Here is a 20,614-nt window from a genome sequence, read left to right on the forward strand (position 1 = left end):
TTAAGAGCAAAGGCTCTGGACTCAGAGTGACTTGGGTTAAATCCAGGCTTTGACTCTCTCTAGCCAAGTTACTTGGAAAAAGTTAATTATCCTTTTAGGGGCTCAGTTTCCTTACCCATAAAATGGGAATAATCTTCCCCACATCACAGGATTATCATGAGGGTTAAAGGGTACAATGTGAGTAAAGCCTGCCCAGTGTCTATATATATAGTAAGTGCTCGAACATGAAAAACTATGATTAAAAACTTTCAAAAATACTTTTACAATAATCAGGACAGAAAGGGAAAATATCCTTTGAAGATGTGGTGCTTTAAAGAGAATGGATTGTCTATTTAGGAGCCAACAATGCTCATTAAACAATGCCCCATGGAAGAATATGAAAATATAGTGTTGGCATTTAAAATAATAGCCGTGGCTATTACCAGGCCCCAGGATGAACAGACAGTGACAGGGCCGGGGACAACCACGCATTTCTCTGATTAATCCCGAAGGGCTCATCTCATTCTCTGCTGGACCCAGAATGACTGAGTCGGAACCCAAAGAAGCCAAGGTCAAGGTGCCAAGGGTAAGATGCCGGTTCCACTCTGTGAGCCAGTGCTCCTGGGTTTGAGGGAAGGTCAGGGGACACCTGACTGCTGGACAGGAGTGAGACGAGTGGAGCCACATTACTGTCATGCAAAGCTAGAAAAGCATAGCATTCCCTGTGCTGTTTTTGATCCTCCTCATTTACCCTAAAGCCAACAGAAGATCTAAATTTCCCCAAATTTCTGTCCTGAGCACGAGACAACTATTTTCTGAGCTAAATTTGGTTTTACTTTTGAAGCGCCTGAGATACACTAATTGAATGGGTCAAGTTCCTGGCTTCTTATATTGATGAAGTTATCTCCCATTCTGTGGCTGGCTTGGCTTGTCCTTCCTTATGTGTGCCAATTGTTACAACTCTTCCATCTGTCATTTAGGAGGTTCCATGAAGAAAGCTCAGAGTTAGTGATTGGGGAAGCACAAGCTAAGCCATCAGCCCTTGGGAACAAAGATAAACTGGTGGTGGGGCAGGTCAGTTTGTTTGGTTAGTATGAGCAGCAAGGCAGGGATCCTATGAAAAAGAGAAGAGAGACTTCTAAACATCGTGATAGCTCCATCAGAGGAGACTGGGTTCCCGTGAGGAAAAGGACGTTGTTCAGGGGGAGCCTCGACCTGATTTAGTCTGAGCCTGTGAGAGCTTGTGGCCCACTCTGGCCCTCTTGCCCGGGGCTCAGATCAGTGGGCAGCGCCCTCACGAAGGTGGCCCACAACTAGGCAGTGTTGTATAGTGGAGAGAGCCCTGGACTAGGAGCCAGGAGACCTGGATTCTAGTGCAGGCTCTGCCACTAACTACTGTGGAACCTTGGGAAAGTCACCCGATTTCTCTGGGGCAACTGTAAATGAGGGGTTGGTCGGGCGATCTCTATGTCCCCCTCCGAGTGTGGTCCAGGGTCCTACTCTATCCCTCCTTGGCCCCTTGCTTCAGGGACGGAGATGGGAGAAAGGGCCATGGGGAGACAGGACGCACATGGGAGCTCCAGGGTGCTACGAATCAGGACTCCACTTTCTCCTTCTTTTTGCTCTTTTTCAGGAAAGATGGGGTTCGGAATTTCTTTTTCTTCTTTGAGGGAGACTTGGAAGGTGAGCCCTCTGGGGACATTGGGCCGCTGGTGACCGACTCGGTTTTGTCCTTAGAGGCGTCAACATCCGTGTCGGCATTGGTGGTCATCTGGCTCAAGCCTTTGCTGAGAATTTCCTCTGCTGTCTGCTCATCCTCCCTGCCGTTGACCACCACCCCTTCCGGCTGTGTTGTTTCGGGCTCTGTGGCGGCTTTGCTCGTTTCTGTCTTCTTAGCACCTTCTGGAAAAAGATTAAAAGATATGACCCATAAGATGTCATTCAGGTGAGAGCTTCTACCTGGGGTTACAAGAGCCATTTCTAGGCAATTCTACAAAGTAAGTCTGCAGCAGTGGGATGGCAGGCTGTACTGCAGGGGTAGAGGGTAGGCAGGGGTCTCATCCAAACCTGTATCCCTTCTTCATAGCCTGCCCTGGGAACGAGCCCGTGCCAGGTCGGATTCTGGGCTCTTGACTATAAAAGCAAACAGGTAATGGTGTCCAAACATGGCAGGAGGCCCAGTTAGGGCCCAGCTCGAAGCTTTTCCAGGCATAGAACAAGGGAAAAGACACAGGCAACGACAGAGACTATAGGAAGGGGGCGTCATGTCACATACAACTGGAGGCATCTAAGAATTATAACTGGTTTGGCTTCACTACTATGGCAATACATGTTTTCATTCTCACTTCATTTCCTACACCAGTGAGGAACTTTGTAAGAATGGAGGGTATCTTCTCAGTAGGCAGAGAGGGGAAGGAAGAAGGAGAATGGAATCCCTGAGTGACAGGAACCCTGTGTTTCTAAGATAGAAGGATTAACCCAAAAAGGAAGGTACCTGGTTGGCCCGTTCTAACAGCCAGGGCCCCACTCCCCACTCCAGGTCTTTATCCTGCCTGGAGGGAACCTGTTAGGTGAGGCCCTACAACCACATGGAGAGAGACAGAGATGGAGACAGAGACAGAGATGATAGATAGATAGATAGATAGATAGATAGATAGATAGATAGATAGAAAGATGATAGATAGATAGATAATGATAGATAGATAGATAGATGATAGACAGAGAGATAGATGATTGACAGTCCCAGCCATCCCAGTGTCCCTGCTGAGCCTAGCCTTCCAGCTGCCACTGCCAAGGCTCCTGACACGTGAATGCGCCATCTCTGTAGTTCCGGTTGAGTCAAGCTCCCAAATGACTGCAGCCCCAGCTGACATCAGTGGAGCAGAAGAACCATCCCGCTGAGCCCAGTCAACCCACAGAAGAACTAATTTCCATAAAACTAGTTTTTACTATTCACCACGATTTAATAATTATCTATTGCTGGATAACAAACTACCCCAAAACTTAGGGGCTAACAACAGCAATTGCTTGCGATCCTGAGAACATAGTGCATGATGAGAACTAATTTATCTAAGCACATTATAAGGTCCTCTTATATTTTTTAGCTCATTTTATCCTGATAACAATGGTGTGAGTTAGAAAGGGCAAGCGTTTGTGTTGTTCCTCCATTATGCAGTGTTTTGAAGGGACTTATTTGAGATGGCTAACTTAGTAAGTGGCAGAGCTGATTTCTGATATTAAGTGCAGGGCTACTTCTTTGCAGGTGTAGCTGGTGCTCCTGAGGGTTCACTGGGGGATGGAGTCGGCAGGGGCAAAGACAGTCAGGAGCTGGTCAAAGAGAAGGCAATGACAGAGATGGTCAGATGTGAAGGAAGAGGATTTAAAAGACTCTCCTTCAGAGAAGCTAACAGAGTAGGAGTCAGGGAGACCGAAGAGGCGAGACGCTGAGGTGACTCAGCATAAGAGGACCTGAGAGCATGGTGCCACACAGTGAAAAAGCCAGCCCTGATCCGATGAGTGTGTTCAGTGTGAAAGCGCAGATGCTGCTCAGAGGGTCAGCCCTGTCCACCTGGAGGAGCAGGGCAAGCCATTGGGCAGCCGGCCAAAGCCACCAACCCCACTCCTCACTGGTCACCTTAGGCAGCTACAGCTTATGCCCCATCATGTGGGGTCTGCTCCGAGGAGGCCCGTGTTCCCCAGCTCTGTCCATGTTACAGGAAGGGTCTTGGGTGACAGTTGGTCTCAAGGTCATTTGGGTTCTGGCCCACAGCCTTTGAGGAGGTCATGGGCTCCCTGGAGGTGCCCGAGCATTGGGAACAGGAATGCAGAGGTGCCCTAGGGCCGTAAGCGCTTCACCACGGGGAGTACCCAGGAGCTGGCCCTAGTGCCCGTTCACTGTGGGCCTTGCTGCTTCTGGGTGGTGTGCCATGGAGTACTGGTGTGTGTTTGTGCATGGGCGTGTCCTATGTGTATATATCCTTCAGAGAAGCCTTGTCCATGCACAGCACATGTGGAATTGGTCATGAATTTTATAGCCAGGAAACCTCCCGAAGGCAGGGTTGTGAGTTGCAAAAAAAAAATGGAAAGAAATGTATTTCTTTTGAAAAGTCCTCCCTCCCCCATTGCGAGAGTTGGAGTGAGTTAGTAAACAGCCTCTCTATACTTACTACAGAGACAAGTATTCAGAATCGGAGGAAAGTCCTTTGATGAAGGCACGAATGGGAAGAGAAAGGAAGACGTTGTGGAGACAGGTCGACAACACCACCACGATGAGACACAATGAGCACAAACAGCTGGGGGACATCCACTTGGGGCTCTCGCCTCAAGCAGATCGGTTTCCTCTGGCAGCACCAGGCCCGCATACAAGGCAGCAATTCACCTGCGGAGGGTGCTCAGGGGTTGGGGGGTTCTAGCAGCTTCCACATAGGTGACCTTCCACCCAGGAGGGAGAAGACTCCTTGAGGCCACCAAGCCGCTGCTCCTGGCATGGCGGTACGCCTCTCCCTGGTGAGGGCTCTAGGGAGCCGGGGAGGATTGTTTATGCCCAGGAGTGATTCCAAGAGCTCATTAAAGACACTTTCATGATCTAGGTGGAATGGGCTATAAAAGTATTATCTGTCATACACAGTATCAATCATAACCATAATCGGATCTTACATTTAAATCACGCTTTTACTCTTTCAATGTATGCTTTCATCTCCAACTTTCCTTATACATATAAGAACCTTAAAAAGGGAAAATATTAGTAGCCCTATTTGATAGACAAGGAAACTGAGGTACAAAGATCATTAGATTTTCTCAAATTAGCAGCTGAGTTATTAGTTAGCAGTTGAATTGGGCCTAGAACTCAGTTCTCTAAATTAGTAGCTAGTGAGGTGGTTCTCGACCTGGGCTACACAGTAGATTCACCTGGTGGGGTCTTAAAACTCCAGGCTGCATGCATCCCCGGCCCCACCCCCACACCATTTAACTCAACAGCTGGTGGATGGGACCAAGGCAGGCTTCAGGGCTGTTAGAACGCCCCCACGTGATTCCCAGGCACAAAGCCGAGGATGACCTCATAAGCCTCATCTGGGAATTTGTTGGAAGTGCAGAGTCTCAGGTCCCACCTGGACTTGCTGACCCAGAATCTTCATTTTAACAAAATTTGTAGATGATCCTTGGGCATATTAAGGTCTGAGCAGTGGGCTAGTGCATCGGGAAAGGCCCACCAGCCAACCCAGCCTGAGTTAGAAGTGAGAGGCTCCGAGTCAGTCATTAACTTATTCGTCACTGCTTGGGCTGGGCCTAAGCTGTAAGGTGTATGGTCACAGCCTGTGAACGGAACAAGTTTATTTTGGTAACCCCTATTTCAGATTCTCTAGAAATGGCAGAGGGAAAAGCTTTTCGGGTAGGGAGACAACACCTGTTGAAAGGCTGGGTCCCTGCAGGGTGCACGCCTGGCCCGCCTTCCATGCAGACCTCTTTCTAGGCCTGTGAATGCATCTCTCTCTCCTGGCTGCTGAGGTCAGACTCACCGACTCACCATCTAAAGACCTGGAGGGAGAGACCACGGGGCTCTTTGTCTCTGATTTTGCTGGACTCTGTGCTGGAGAAGCAGGTGCAGACTTTACAGGTGAGCCAGGCTCCTCTGTGGCAGTTTCCTTTTTTCCTGAAAATACAGAAAACTACCTCAGGATAAAGGTCAAGCAGAAGAGAGACGGGCAGAAAGAGAGCATTAAAAAAATTGCTTTCTTCTATTTGGTCCTCATTGCTCCTGCCTGTAGTTACCTGCTCCCCCATCCTTTTGTTATTTCTGCTACATCCTGGGGATGCCAAAGGGAGGAGTCAGAGTCACGTTCTGTTTCCTCCATCAAACACATCCACTGATGAAATATTACCCCTGACAAGGGCAGCAAGAGAGTTTCCACCCGTGATTTGTTGGCACGTAGCTCCTTTATGATTTAATTTATCTAATTTACATGTTCAGTCCAAACAATGCCTAGGGATTCAAAGCACCATATTTTTCTACCTACTTTTTCAGTTGGCCCATTAGAACTCCAAAGAAGCCAGCAAGGGTTTTGCTAGTGCCGGCTTGGCCCCGAGGAAGACAGCTGACTCTGGGTGGGGAGGGGGATGGTGGAGGAAGACCCTGCCCTGAGGGAGTGAAAGCCTAGCCTGGTGGACAAAACTAAGAGCTGAGTTCTAGGTCTTAAGCCCTGATTGCGCCTGAGGCAAAGAGAAAGGACAGCTCAGTGTGGGGGTGGGGAGAGACAGAGCAGGCTTCCTAGGAGGGGGTTTGAGGTGGAGCCTGAAGTGTAGATACCTTTGGATCAGGCTCGTCCAGAAAGGGAAACCATGCTAGGAAAGGGCAAGGACATGAACAAGGGCATAACTATCATGAGTATGAATGTCTTTCTAGGAGTCAACATAGAGAGGTGAGCTTAACTCGAGATTCTGAAATAAAGGAGTGAAATAAAGTCGGCTAGTGGAGAGTTTTGACAGCCAGGCTAAAAAGGTTTATATAACAGATCTGACAGATAATTAATAATTATCACTATTATAATTATCTTCTCGTAGCTACCATTTATCTGGTGTTGACTGATGTAAGCCATATTTATAGGCACTATTCTAAGCACTCTATAAGGATTAACTCTTTATACCCAGGTGAGAGGGTCAGAGGAGGTCCTGAGGACACCATGTAACATTAGGCACTGAGCAACGAGGGTCGTCATTGTGATTAATAGTATTATGCTAGTAAGAATATTATTTGGTGATTGAGCAAGAAGGTTCAATTGAGGCTAGGACAGAGAAGAGAGAGAGAGAAGCAAGTGAGGATTAAAAATGAAAGCAAGAGGAGGCTAGATTGAGCCCTGAGGGCCCAGGAGGGAAGGCCTGATTTCCAGGTCTGCCGGTTGCTCTGCTTTCTCTCATTCTGTCTCTCTCTTTCTCTCTCTCAAGGCCAAGCCTCTTCTCCCCCCCCCCACAAACCCTCCTCTCCAGCCTGGGAGATCCTGAAGCACCAGGGTTCTTTACCTTCAAGTTCTAGTTTCTTCCTCTCCACCTCTTTCTTGTACTCCTCCAGCTCCTGGTCAGTGAGTTGGCTGAAAGGGTTGGGCACCGTCTCCTCTGACTCGTCTTTGGTGTCTGCGTCGCCCTTGGCCATCAGCTGGCTCTCTGTAGACTGAAAGTTAACCACAGTGTGTGTTGCTCTCTGATCGCCGGGGTTGGGGCCCAGGCCCGAGCTTCCTTTCAGACTCATGTGGCTGCCCGTGGTCTTGCTAGGGACAGCGTGGCATGCAGCTTCTTGGAAACAGCCCAGGGCCTCAGGGTAGGGCTGTTCCTTTCTCCCCACGGCTACCTCACCCCCAGACCCGGATTCTTTACAACTGCTTGGATGAATACAGGGGGTCCACCCTCTGCCCCAGAAATAAAATCAAAGGATGCTCCCAAGCAGAAGGAAGACACACCTTTATTGCAGTCCCTCCTGTGGACGCTTGCAAGCCATCACTATACAAATACAGTCAGTGGCCCAAAGTCAGTCAGCCAAATTCCAGCCAGCAAAGCATTGGCTCAGTCAGCATCATGCCAGCTCTTCCCCACCCTGCACCTCCCTCTCCCGCAAAGCAGCACAAGCTACAGCACACAGCAGTAAAACAGACAGCGGCTTCAGCATTCTCAGTCCAAAGTGTTAGGCCTGTTTTGCACACAGTCATAAATTACAAGGGGACCAAGGTCCTGAATCTCAGATCTTCAACCTGCCTAGACTGCAGGTCCCTGCGGGGATATTGGCAAAAGCACTGTTTAACCACCTCCATGGAGCCCCTAGCTCTTGGGAGCTCACCAGCTGAGTAAACTCGTGTAAGCTTCAGGAATTCTCTGACCCCTCTAGCTCAAGACAGGGACTAAAATTCAGACTCCATAGTCCTTTTTCCTAATCCAGCATCCTCATCTTGACCTTTGAGAATGCAGTGCTCTGGAGCTGAGGAGGAGCAAAGAAAGGGAAACCCAGGGGCAGGCGAGCCCTGGGCAGCTGGCCCACACCACACATGCCTGGCCATCTTCCTCTGGCCCATCAGACCTCCTGACGAGGGGCTCACGGGCTCCTCCCAAAAGAGGGGCACTACTGGACCTATCTTAAGGAATCATAGGTTCGAAAGAGAGTCCAAGACCAGGATTCCAAGAAGAGGGACTCCAAGGAGAGCATTAGGTATAAATGGCAAAGTTTTTAACAATTTGCTCATTGCCTTGAACTCTCACATCGCCCCAGTATCACGGGGTATTTCTATTCTTGAACCCGTGGCACATTTGGTGTTCCTCATCTTGGCTGAGTTGAGATGAGATGGAGGTGAGTGTGATGACATAACCTTCACACTTTGCCGGCCAATGGGCACCCACACGCTGTGGGCTGCAGCCTGATCTGAAATCACTGCATCATGTCGATTTGCTCAGCAGAGAAGATGGTTTCTGTATTTTACCCCTTCTTGCTGCTAAGAAAGATGCCATGCCCATTGCTAGTTTGTAGTTAGTGGCAATGATTTCCAACACAAGCCAGAAGTCTGATCTTTACTCCTTTTGCTAAGCACTAGACAAACACTGTTCTATCTCAAGCATAGAAACAACAACTTTATACTTTCTAACTCTATGTGGGGGGTGGGGAGGGCAACTACCTTCCCCTTCCCATTCTGTAGGAGCACTGGTCCTTATACACGTGCCTCCCCTCTGAGAGCACACGAGCATCTTCCTACAGCTACAGTCTCACGATGCCATATCCGCACAGAGGCCGGAAATGCTCAGGCAGGCAAACCCGAGCAGCTGGGAGCTGCCAGCCACATTCCCCACTTTGCAGGATTCTAAGAGACGGCAGAGTGGAGCTCCACGGGAGAAGCATGGAAGTCAGCCTCACTCGCATGGGCAGGCTGGGCAGCTGCTGCCCCGCCCAGTGCCCACAGCGGGTGATTAGACACTCCCCTGGACCCCACGGCGTCCGTTTTGCAGCAAGAGCATCAGCACCCAAGATCACAGAGGGAAGTGGGCATGAGGACTCAGGGGTCCTGCTGCCCAGCCCCGGGAGGCACACATGCTTCCCCTCCAGACAGGGGCTGCCTCTGCTGTACCGGGCTTCGGCTCTTCTCAGCGATGACGCTCGCCAGGAGCTGAGACTGGGGCCCTGCCGACTTCACATCTTGTCGGTTTTGTTCTCGAATCTGTGTGGAAAAGGAGGGGGAGAGTGAGCTCTCTGTTCAGTGTCAGAGTGTGGAGTGTGGGAAGGGCATTCCCGGGGCATACTGGTGTCCAGTGTGATTTGTGACTTGGGTCTAAAAAGGTCCTCCAGCGGTTGGATGCCTGTCTCCTCTATTTCTAACAGAGTCTGTCACTCTGAGACAGTCTCCACGTCTGTTTCAGAGTGAACGAGCGGTTTATGTAAAACGCCAGATTCTCATTGACTCAGGCAAGGTAACTGTAGGAAGTGAAGCGTGAAAGGAGGCAGAGTCGATCCTTGAGGGATAGTCTCAAATTTTAATATTCCCAAGAAGACCCTGAGGAGTTTGTTTAAAATACAGATTTCAGTATACGGCCACGCCATCCTGAACAAGCCCGATCTGGGAAGCTAAGCTGGGTCGGGCCTGGTTAGTACTTGGATGGGAGACCACCTAGGAAGACCAGGTGCTGTAGGAGTTAAAAAAATAATAATAAAATAAAATAAAATACAGATTTCAGGGCCACCACACCTATTGAATCTGAATCTCTTGGGGAGTGAGATGGGGGGGCGACCCAGGAATCTGCATTTCAAACAAGCACTTCAGAGGGTCCTTAGACAAGCTGTTTTGTGAGTGTATCTGAAGGTGGTCTGCTACAACTTAAGTTTTTAACGTAACATTAAAAATATAAGTGAACTGTAAAGCAAAGGTGGAGAAATAAATATAAAAGATTTTGAAATCTTGAAAATGGGCCAAAAGGAAAATAGCATAGAATTAATAAAAACTCAATTTGTGGGCAGGTCTCTTAGACACACCTAATGCCTAAAGCAAACACCTCTCTATGTAAGGGTTCTAGAGGACTACATCAGTGCGGCACTTAGCACAGTGCCCGGAATAAAGCCAATAAATGTAGTTTCTTTCTGACTCATAAGAGGCACCATGGGGTGTTGATAAGTCAGGAGCACCCTAGGAAACCAGCCTCCCCCCACATCCTTGAGGGACAAGAGATGGCTACCACCCTACCTTGTTTCGCATGTCCAGCACTTCTTGGGGGTCAGTATAGAGAGGCACAAATTGGTTTGGGTTTTCAATCCGTATCGGCATGCCACTGCTGGATTTCTCCACCTCGTCAGCCTTCATCCACTGAACACACACAAGGCCAGGTGGGTAAGGCAAAGGAATAAGACCCAGGTGTCCTCCCCAGTGGTCTGCCCCATGAGATCTGGGCCGACAGGCCTACATGGAAGGTCGGCAAGCCTATACATATATAGTCTCTCCCAGGGGGTCTCTGTGATGTCTGTCTCCCAGAGCAGAGATGGGCAACAAATGACCTAGCTGCCGAAAAAGATCCAGGTCAATAGCCATAAAGAATACTTAAGAGTAGAGGTCAGATCCTTGGTAACCAGCAATGACAGATAGACAGTCACTTGAGCTTCAGTATTAGACAACTCAATGATGTTAATTTGCAAGGCTTTATTTTATTATCGTTTTTTAATGAAGAGCTAGTCTATTTGGCTGCTAGCTACTTTAATGTTAATAAAAAATCAGATTAAGAGTCAAAGTGAGTGTGTGTGTTGGGGTGGGGGAGATAATGTAATAGATAGAAATGTATATCCCACCCACCTCCTGGGTTTGCATCAGATGTGCAGTTTAAATGTTGGATACCCATTCTTGAACTTCCCAGAAGCCCCCTCTGGATGTGGGAGCAAGAAGCAAACATCAATTGCTCTTGGCTCTCATGCTGCTAAGGATAACCTGGTCCAGCCACCCTCTAGACCCAAAAACTCAGCGTAGAGGTGTAAGAAAGAGGTGATCAGAGGTTCCATGGGCACAAAGAACTGCTCCCAGACGTCCGATAGAAAGTCCTAATCAGAGCTTGTGCTAACATAGGCCCAGAGGAGACACATAGCCGGGCACTCTCCCCAACCCTGGCCTTCCCCATCAGGAGCCCCTCGCTGCCCGCCTTACTGTGGTCTTGGGCCGGGGGCTGCCCATGCTCCTCTGGACCTCGTCAGCCACGTTGACCCGCAGGTAGGTGTTGGGCGTGTTGAGCCAGCGGGTCTTCTCCTTTTGCTGCTTCTGGGCGTGCTGCCGCAGAGTGGGCACCGGGGCGCCATCCTCCTCGAACACGAAGGCTGTGACCGTGGCCGGAATCTCCACCTCACTTTTGTGTTTGGTTTTCTCTTGAACGAAGGGGTAACGGTACGTGTAGCCTGTTCTATAACCCTAAAAAGGACAAAAAAAGAACCACTGATTGTGGGGAAAATGGTCTCTATATGCCTGCATGCCCACCCACACACTAAATCCCCTTCCATCTAATAACTCATTTTAAACCTAATCTCCATAATACAACTCAGGCTTTGCCGCTTCTCGGCTGTATTTCAGAACTGTTTCCTGTTTTGATCTCCCACCCTCTCCCCTCCTTCACCCCAAACTCTCCCCTCCTCCACCCCAATACGCCAAGGCTGAGAAAATCCCTGGGACCTTGTGGACCAGACAGAGCTCCTTACCCAAACAAAGCTCCAACTTTTCATCTCATGCAGTGTTCTCAAACCCTCCTGCACATTGGAACCATGTGGGAGCTTTAAAAATGCTGATGCCTGGGCTGACCTCGTAACTGCCCGTGTCACCAGATGGTAGTGTGGTCTGGGCAACAGGATTTTTAAAAGCTTCCCAGCTGGATTCTAATAGTCAGCCTCCCTTCCTCCACTCTGAGGCTTCTTAAATATTTTCCTCTCAGAACTCTCAAATCTGACTCAAGAACACCCCTGACTCCTAAGCAAGACCATGTCTCTCACAAAAGGAGAATGGACTGCTGCTCAGTGAGAAAGAATACTCAGGAATCTTGGCAGCCGTGAAGCCATTCTCAGCTTCTTCTCTAATTCTGTTTTCTCTAATTCTGTTTTGCTCTCTTTTGGATTACTAGTAAAATTAGATGTTTTTAATTACACTGGATGGCCACTTGAATGTCTTCCTTTGTAAATTGTGTTCTTGATTCATTTTTCTGTTGATATGTTTTTCTTTCTCACATTGATTTATAATGTTTCTTTTTATATTAAGGATTTTAATCTTTTGACTGTCAAGATTTGCAAACATTTCCTCCCATAGTTTGTCTTTTAGTTTTGTTTATGGTTGAGGGAATGGTTTAGAAAATGCACATTTTGAATTTTAATGTAATTATATCTATTAATATTCGTCATCATGATTTTAGGCTTTCCTGCCATGCTAGCAAGGTCTTCCTCAGCACAAGACCATCACAAATATTAATCTATGTTTTTAATATCTATGTGTTTTGTTTTATATGTTTAAATTTTTGATAAATCAGGAATTTATCTTGTCGAAAGGCATGAGGTAGCAATCCATGTTAGTTTTCTTCTCTAAATGGCTAGCAGTCTATCTTTTTGCCCTGTTTGCCCTGTGTAAATTTCTCATATATTTGGGATCTACTTCTAGATTTTCTAGAAGGCAAATGTCACACTGATTTGCCTGTGCATTCTGCACTAGTGCTCCTCTGTTTAGTTACTTAAGCTTTATCATGCTTTACCATGTGGTGAGACAAGTACCCCTAATTTCCCTTCTCCTTATAGGATTTTCCTAACCATTCTGAATTTCACCTAGAAGAATACTTTGCTAAGTCCTTACACCTTTCCTCATTTTTAAAGGAATTACATTGAATTTATTGGTCAATTTGGAAAAGTGATCTCTTTATCCTATGGAAGCTTTCTAACCAAAAATAAATGATAGCTCTTCACTGATTTCAGATTTTCTCTGATGTCTATTGGTAAAGCTATGTGGTTTTCTTTAAATGAGTTCTGCTTAATGTTTTATGATTTTGTTGCATTTGCAAATGGAGTTATTTTCTCCCATTATTATATTTTCAAATATATTATGTGTTAAAATAGAAAAAAACCTACTAATTTTTGTATGCATTTTCGTGTGATTACTTTAAAATACACTAATTATTTCTTATATTACTTTCAGTTGACTCTTTTGGACTTTAAGGCATGTAACCACGCTATCTACAAAAAATTATAATTTCGTTTCCTTTGTAATATTTATACCTCTTATTTTTATGCCTCCTTGCTTTGGATTGAGTTCCAATTCTATTCTAGAACAATATTAAATAACAGCGCTGAGAGCAGGAGTCATTATTTTGTTTCAAAACTCAATAGATTGCTTCTTGGGCTTTTGGCTAAGATCAAGTGTAAAATTTAATGGAAATACTCCTAGTGTTTGGCCATAATAATGGCTCATGTTTTGAGAAAAGTCATTTTAATTATGTTAAATAAGTGTCTTCTTGTTCTACTTAACAGCTTTTATTTTTATAAGTTGATGCCAAATTGTTGTCCACTGCCTTTTATATTTATTAAAATGATCAAAAGGTTTTTATCCCTAGAGTCATTAACATTATAAAACATATTTAAAAGGTTGATAATATTAAGGCTTCCTTGAATACCAGGAATGAACCCTTTCTTGGTTATTGTGTATTGTTATCCTGATGTTATGCTGCATACTATTTGCTAGTTTTCTTGCAGTATTTTTCATCAACTCCAAGTAAGATTGCTCTGACTATGTTATAATTGCTATGGTCCTTCTTTCATTCTTCTCTGAGAAAGATTAAAATAACATAAGAATTGTCTGTTTCTTAAAGAGTTGAAAGAATTCCTGTATGAAACCGTCTGGTTCAGGTGCCTTATTTAGGCATAGACTATTCAGCATGCAAATGCTAATGAGAGTTGTATTTTCATTGTGGATTGTATCTTTCATCATTATAAAGTGACCCTCATGGTCAGCCTGGTAATAAGGTGGAGATGATTAGGAGGAACTGGAGGCAAAGAGGAAAGTATTGATTATCGCAATGACCTAGGCACAATGAGGAGAGACCAAGACAAGAGCAGTGGTGAGGGATGAATTAGATATGGAAATGCTACAAAGCTAGGTCTCATGTTTCACTATTAGCAATCTAAGAAGTTAAGAGTCTCTTCTTCCTGCAATTAGCTCCTCGTGTGTGGTATAAGCTTTCTTCTTGTTCTTGAATTGTCTCCGGCTTATGTGTCATGTCATCAACTAAATCGTTAGCCTCTAGAAGAAAGAATGTCTTAAAATTCTTGTGTATCCTTTAAATCCCATTCCTAGACACTTCCCAGTTAACTCTTGTAATGACTAATTCATTCAATTATTACAATAGCATATTGTCACGATGCTGCTCACCTGAAATAATGAAATTGGTGGTATTATGTGTTTCTGCATTAAAGAACTAACTACAAAAGTGTGAACTAAGTCACACTATGAGAGGTTCTGTGGTTCTGATTTTTACTGTATTACTACTTCCCTTACCAACCAATATCTTCTTACCCCGTCTCCAAAGAGCATTCTGCAGGTATGACATTATAGCCCTGGGAAGGGATAGCAAAGGCCACCTCAACTACTATTAGAATGACCACAAATTCTAAGTCAAGCTGTCAGTCAACGAGACTTTAACGAAATAACTGTGATGCTGGCAATTCTGACGCCCACCTACTGCCTCATGCTGACTGGTTCTAGGGCTAAGCCTTAATGGACTAGCCTAAAAGGATAATGGCAGGAGACTCACCAGATTGTCCAGCATCCTCATGAGGGCCTCAAACTCGTGCTCCCCAAGCCGGCTCTTCTGCATGGGCCCAAAGGTGCTCCCGGCCCACTGCACGGAGCCCACCTCGTGGGGCCGGTGCTTCTCCTGCTCTAGGAGGATGAGGTTCTCCACTCCCCCGGCGCTGGACAGAGCGGACACCTGTGGTGAAGAGCAGAGAGCCCTGAGCTTGTGCGTGTGCATGCACATGTGTGTGTTCATGTGCGTGTACACACACATACCCATGCATTTACCTCTGCTCATGTGTGTAATGGAGAGTGGGGATTAGGGAAGACTAGAAACAAAAATGGTTGGAAAGCTGAGCTGTATTTGTCTTTTTCCTCCCAGAGGAAAGCCACCCCAAACTTGTTGTGTGTGCACTCATTTCTGAGGAAAGAAGTATTAACAGTTTCTTTCTTAATGTCAGTTTTTAGAGACTATAGAGAAGGAGGACACAGCAAGTGTTAAACCTTAAGAATAAAACAATACAGAGGACTGAAAATTTATGTAGGGGACAGACCAACTTCAGTTTCTGATTACTTCTGGGGAGAGTGGGAAGATAGGATCGAAAGGACTCCAAAGTGGACTTTCAGTCTTGCTTGTAATATCTTATTTCTTCAAGAGGAGAAGATCTGAAGCACGAAGGCTGTTAATACTTGTTACGTCTGCGAAGTGGGTAGCAGGTGCATACTATTATGTTATTCTTTGCATTTTTCTCTATGTTTGAAATATTTCCCTTCTTTTAAAAAAAAAAGTCACTTTAAAGAAACAGGCTAGCTTCTAGACCAATGAAATATGAAGTAGCCTGATGGGCTGAATTAACAAATCTAAAGAAAGAATGCATCCTCCATGATGAGGTTACCCAGTCAAGGAAACCAGGAAGGAGACAGATGAAAAGCTGACTATGCACAGTCCAGTATTACGCAGGGTGAGGCAGCTTTCACCAACGAACTTAGAGTGTTCGTCTCACTGTCAAGGCTTCCGGGGGAGGGGACAATACAGGTGGTCGCCAGCGACAGACTTTGAGTATTAGGGCAAGAGGTATGTGTACACAGCAGGCAATTTTAGAATGTTCCTAATAAAGATTCATTAATTTAACTAATCCTCTTATTATCTAATTCCATGCTCATCTAACAGTACATTTTATTTACTCCCCATGTCTGTCACTCAGATATAATTGGCCATGATTTGGCTTCCTGGGCAAGTCCAGCTACAGAAAGCAGCTGAGCCAGGAGTTTTGCGCTATGCCCCAATATACTAGCATTCTGATTAACATTTGCTGGTCCACTGTAAGCCTGCTTATTACAGGGGAATAGCTCTTATTACACAAACCTTCAGAATTTCAGTATTTGTGATAGTTTTTTTTTTTTTTTTACTGAAAATAAAAGGACGCAGTCTTGCTGGTGAACACATGATCCCATGAGGGTCTGGGACACACCCTAGACTGTATTAAATTCACCAGTGTAACAAACGGCCCCTATTAGACTTCATGGAGGTCAGCCAGGCGACCTTCTCAAGATGACCCCATTACCCTGTGAAGGGGAGAAAGCTAGAACACTATTTTCTACACCCTCTTTATCCAAGACATATGTCCAATGGATGGCTACATTTTTAACTTAAAAAGATGACTCCACACTCTGGCAAAGATAGAGACCTTAGAGGTCATTTATTCCAACCTCCCACCAATAGTAAGAGTCCCCATCTGATATCCCTAGAAGGTAGTCGGCTCCATGCTTGGGGAGGCAGCCTACTGTATTGTTGTCCAAATGTTAGAAGGGTCACAGTGAGTTGATACAGATTTATAGGGAATTGAAATCTACTGGTCCCACGTCTACCCTCTGCTGCCATGTTTTCTAATTCTGAAGTCCCTTACACCCTGCTCTGAGTCTGAGTGCATGTTCCCTTAGAGATACTGAATTCTACCTGGCTGATCAATTTACCTAGGTCATCCTGCAACTGAATCTGGCCAAGGCAGGGTTCTAGCCTGGGACCTGAAGTGCCAGCTCTCTGAAGGGGGATCCTGGCCTGTCAGCCAACCTCTTCCATTGACCCCTACTGTCCCGAGCTGCAGTGCAAGGCAACATAGTGTTTAAGGACACAGACTCAGGCACCAGGCTGCCTGCACTGGAATTCTGGCCTGCCACTCGCTTGCCGTGTGACTTTGGGCAGTTGTTTACCCTCTCTGTGCCTTAGTTTTCCTCATCTATAAAACGAAAACAGTAGTACATACCTCATGAGGATTGCTGAAGATAATATTTGCAAAGCATTTAGAATAGCGCCTACTACATATAAAGCACCATATAAATGTTGATGAGAAATAACTCATGAGGTTTTACCATGAAAGGCTGAGAAACAATATCCCCTGGAGACTGGTCATCCATGGAGGAGGAGAGAAATGCCCACAAGGGCTGCCTCCTCCCATCTCCCTCTTCCCCTCATTGGTTTCCATGGTGATGGGTAGCAGATGCAGAAGAACTGCCTGAGCTTCTTACCATCTGCCTGTAAGCAGAGCAGGGAGCTGCCTTTCTCAGCTGGGGTTGACCCAATTTCCTGGAACCCCAAACTGATGGGGAGCAAAAAGAACACTAACCCAAGGGAACAAAATAGGCTCTGAGCCTTGAACCACTAAAATGACCACAGTTACATTTGCTCGTTTGCCAAGGTCACCAACGGAGAAAACTAGACCCACAATGGAAAGAGAACTTCAATGTTGGCAATTCAATCAGAAACGATCCAGCTAGATGCTGCAATTCCAACAGCACCTGCAGACTGCCGGTATGTGGGGCCTTCCGTGCTTTAAAACGCCCACACCTAATCTTGCTGAGTTGTCTTTCACACCTTCCAGTTTCATTTCTCTCTCTAGAAGCCTTCCTACTCCACCAGCTAAAAGAAGCCACTGGTGCTTTTCTGGGGGTTATCTGCCTCCATCGCCTGATGTACTTTAACGAGGTCACATCAAACCCAGTCCTGACTAAAAAGAAAATGACAGCAGGCAGGGCCAAGAGAAACAGCTGCTGGGCTGTCAGCTCTGCCCTTTCATCTCTGCAGATGCTAGATGGCTATCCTGCCTTTGGTTAAATTGCTCGGTGGCCATGTCTGAAGGTCTGGAGGCTGGGAGAGACACACTTCACTTCACCATGAGGGGGACATGAGCATCTCTCTCCATTCATTCTTAGGTCTGTCCTGTCTTTGCAAAGAAATAAGAACAACTGTCTCATGGGAGCTTCTTCTCAGAAGGAAGATGAAGAATTCTTAAGAGCTGAGATGTGGGGAAGGGAAAGTGGGCATATCAGAGGCTCTGTCATGTTCTAACACCAGTCAGGGGTCAGAGCTCAGGGCTGGTATCACTGGTCGGGGGCAGGAAAGCTACCACATTAGAAAGGCACCTCCTTGGTCCTGTTCCACCTTCTCCATACTCTCCTGTTCTGACGACTACTGTTGGTATTCTGGGGGGAGGGAGGAGGCAGCCTCATACCACTTCCTCTAACACATCTTCATCACTGTCTTAACAACTATCCCTAACATATTCCTTTAAAAACATTGAGAAAGGTATCAGAGCCTCTACTAGTGATACTTTTGGGATAAGGCCCTTCTTCCCCATAACTCCCAAGAGAAAGGCGGGCCTTCTTACCGGGGCACTGCTCTGCCTGGACCAGCCAGGAGAGGGCAGACAGGACACCCAGAAGGCCCTGCAGAGAGCTGACTCACTCTGGAGCAGCAAGACTCCTCTTCTGTCAACTTAGTCCCCAAAATACCATCAGCAGCACCTCTCCTTGTCTGAATGGCTGTCCTCACAAGAACCCTATAGGCATCCACATCTGCAGTTGAGGAAACGGGGGACTCACGGAGAGCAAGTCCCCAACCCAAGGCACACAGCTAAGAACTGAGAAGGATGGAGCCCGGTCAGCTGTTCGAGGCCCCCTACTCATCCCTGATGTCTTATCACACTGAAAGGAACATGTGCTTGGCTTATCCAACACCACTTATCTGATAAAGCTATAAAATTTGTGTCTGTTTTCCTGCTGCTTCTTCATCAACTCCTCTAGGGGGTCCCATGACCACTGACACTCTCCACCCACCCTCCACTCCACTGGTTAGGAGAAGCTCGGGATGGGCTGCCTACACATCCCCTCAGGGGCTCCCAGATGTTCCAGGCTGCCACGTCAACACCACCCTGGCCTGCGCTCCACTTCTCTTTCTGGACTTGACCATGTTCATGGTTTTTTCAATCTACTCACATCAAAAAAAAAAAAAAAAAAAAGAGGAGGAAGAGGAGAGAAAAAAAGAAAAAAAAACCCTCACCTGTGTGGTGTCTGTTGGGCATTGCCAGATATAACAGGAATATTGCAGATAATATGTAAGCATGGTAAAAACTTTTATCTGTCCTATTATAGTTTCATCTAATTGATGAGCCCAGGCAGCTCCCCATTCTGGGCACTGACCCCTAAGAGTTGGGTGTTGGTTGTTAGACAATGGTGATAAATTTTTCAAAGCTACAAAACTGATTCTAAGTGTGAAACTTTAGATGGATACGGTGATGCCATGGCAGAGAAATAAGACAAGGCTTTTAGATGGACAGGCTCAGAGCCCTCCTTAAATCAGAGCCAATGGGGCCACGCTCTTGCCCACAGGCCCGTCAGAGCCATTGACCAGAGGAACTTGCTCACCTGTATCTCACATGCAGCCTGCAGGTGGAAGATCTTGTAAAATGCTTCCTCCACAGTGTCACCTAGAGCAACCACGCCATGGTTTCTTAGCACCAGGATCTGTAGAGCAGCAAATGGCTAATTAAAACTTTAAGCCTTCTAAACTTTAGTTAAGAGGGAGAGATTTTCATTTTATTCAGATCAATTTGATATCCAATCCCAGAGTGCCACCCCCACCCCCCACCATTCGTTCTCCCTACCCAAACACTCCAATGCTACCCCACAAGTTAGTGTGTGTGTGGAGGCGGGGCTCTAAGGGGCGGCTCTGCAGAAACCGGTGGGCAACCTGCGACCCTGATGGCAAGGCGCACAACCTCTCTGGACCTCGGCTTTCCTCCCTATAAACCCGGTGAGGCCCTGGCAGGGCTAAGATCTGACAATTCTGTAAAAGAGGCCGTAGCAACCTTCTAATCTAACTCACTGGTTTTACTATAGAGGAAATAGAAGCCTAAAGGAATCGAAAGTCTCCCAGCTTATTTAAGGGAAGAATGGGAACTAGAACCCACGTGTTCTCATCATTGGTGCAATGTTTCTGACGCGGCCAGGGGCAGGAAGATAAAAGCGGGGAAAACTCAGAAATAAATTTAGACCAAGACCCTGACTCCCCAGGGTCCAGGTGCCAGAAATTCTTCTTGATTGGTTTTATCCTAGAGAACTCTCTGGAACCAGCTGATGCTCACCTGGGAGCTGGGACACACAGATCCATGTATTGGATCTGACCATGCACACCTGGGCTGAGGCCAAATCGTCACGTCCTCTCTTGCCGAAAACAGCTGGAGGTTTTTCCTCTCAAGTGCCAGAGAAATGCAAAGAGACAATGACTCTGGCCCACAAAAGATTTTGCAGAGAACAAATGTCCCATCTTTCAAATTTTTGCGGCAGTTCATAGATGTGAACATCTCATCCCTCCCCAGGTACTGCTCATGCAGCTTTAGAGAGTGGCAGGAGAGATGGCAGAGATTTCTCCTCTGTGTCAGAGATAAGAAGACAGGGACTCACAGACAGGAAATGACTTGGGCATTGAGTGCCTTTTAAGGACAGGAGCAGGTGCCCATCAACCCAGGCTCGGCTCTGAAACTTCCCATCCTAAGCTGACCACCCCTGATTACGTGCTGTTGTAAAATTATGTGCTTTAGACGTAA

The 20,614-nt window shown here is 46.5% G+C and overlaps 1 protein-coding gene across 5 annotated transcripts in view; it reads right to left on the reverse strand.

Annotated features, from left to right (window-relative positions):
- Positions 1-313: 313 nt before the first annotated feature.
- The window catches only part of ADD2 (adducin 2), an 88,110-nt gene continuing 67,809 nt past the window's right edge, over positions 314-20,614 (reverse strand). For 4 of the 5 annotated variants that reach the window (XM_039852509.1, XM_039852510.1, XM_039852511.1 and 1 more), the window contains 8 exons: positions 19,434-19,532; positions 14,752-14,928; positions 11,127-11,384; positions 10,182-10,301; positions 9,075-9,164; positions 6,994-7,141; positions 5,504-5,629; positions 314-1,881 (listed from right to left, as the gene is read on the reverse strand). In XM_039852509.1, the coding sequence (XP_039708443.1) occupies positions 1,574-1,881; positions 5,504-5,629; positions 6,994-7,141; positions 9,075-9,164; positions 10,182-10,301; positions 11,127-11,384; positions 14,752-14,928; positions 19,434-19,532 (1,326 nt within the window). In that variant the 3' untranslated portion in view covers positions 314-1,573. Of the gene's footprint in view, positions 1,882-5,495; positions 5,630-6,993; positions 7,142-9,074; positions 9,165-10,181; positions 10,302-11,126; positions 11,385-14,751; positions 14,929-19,433; positions 19,533-20,614 lie in introns of all 5 variants that reach the window. The other variant, XM_039852513.1, reaches the window with a different exon arrangement.

This window comes from Pteropus medius, unplaced genomic scaffold (genome assembly GCF_902729225.1).
Source record: "Pteropus medius unplaced genomic scaffold, Ma_sr-lr_union100, whole genome shotgun sequence".
Taxonomy (NCBI): Eukaryota; Metazoa; Chordata; class Mammalia; order Chiroptera; family Pteropodidae; genus Pteropus; species Pteropus medius.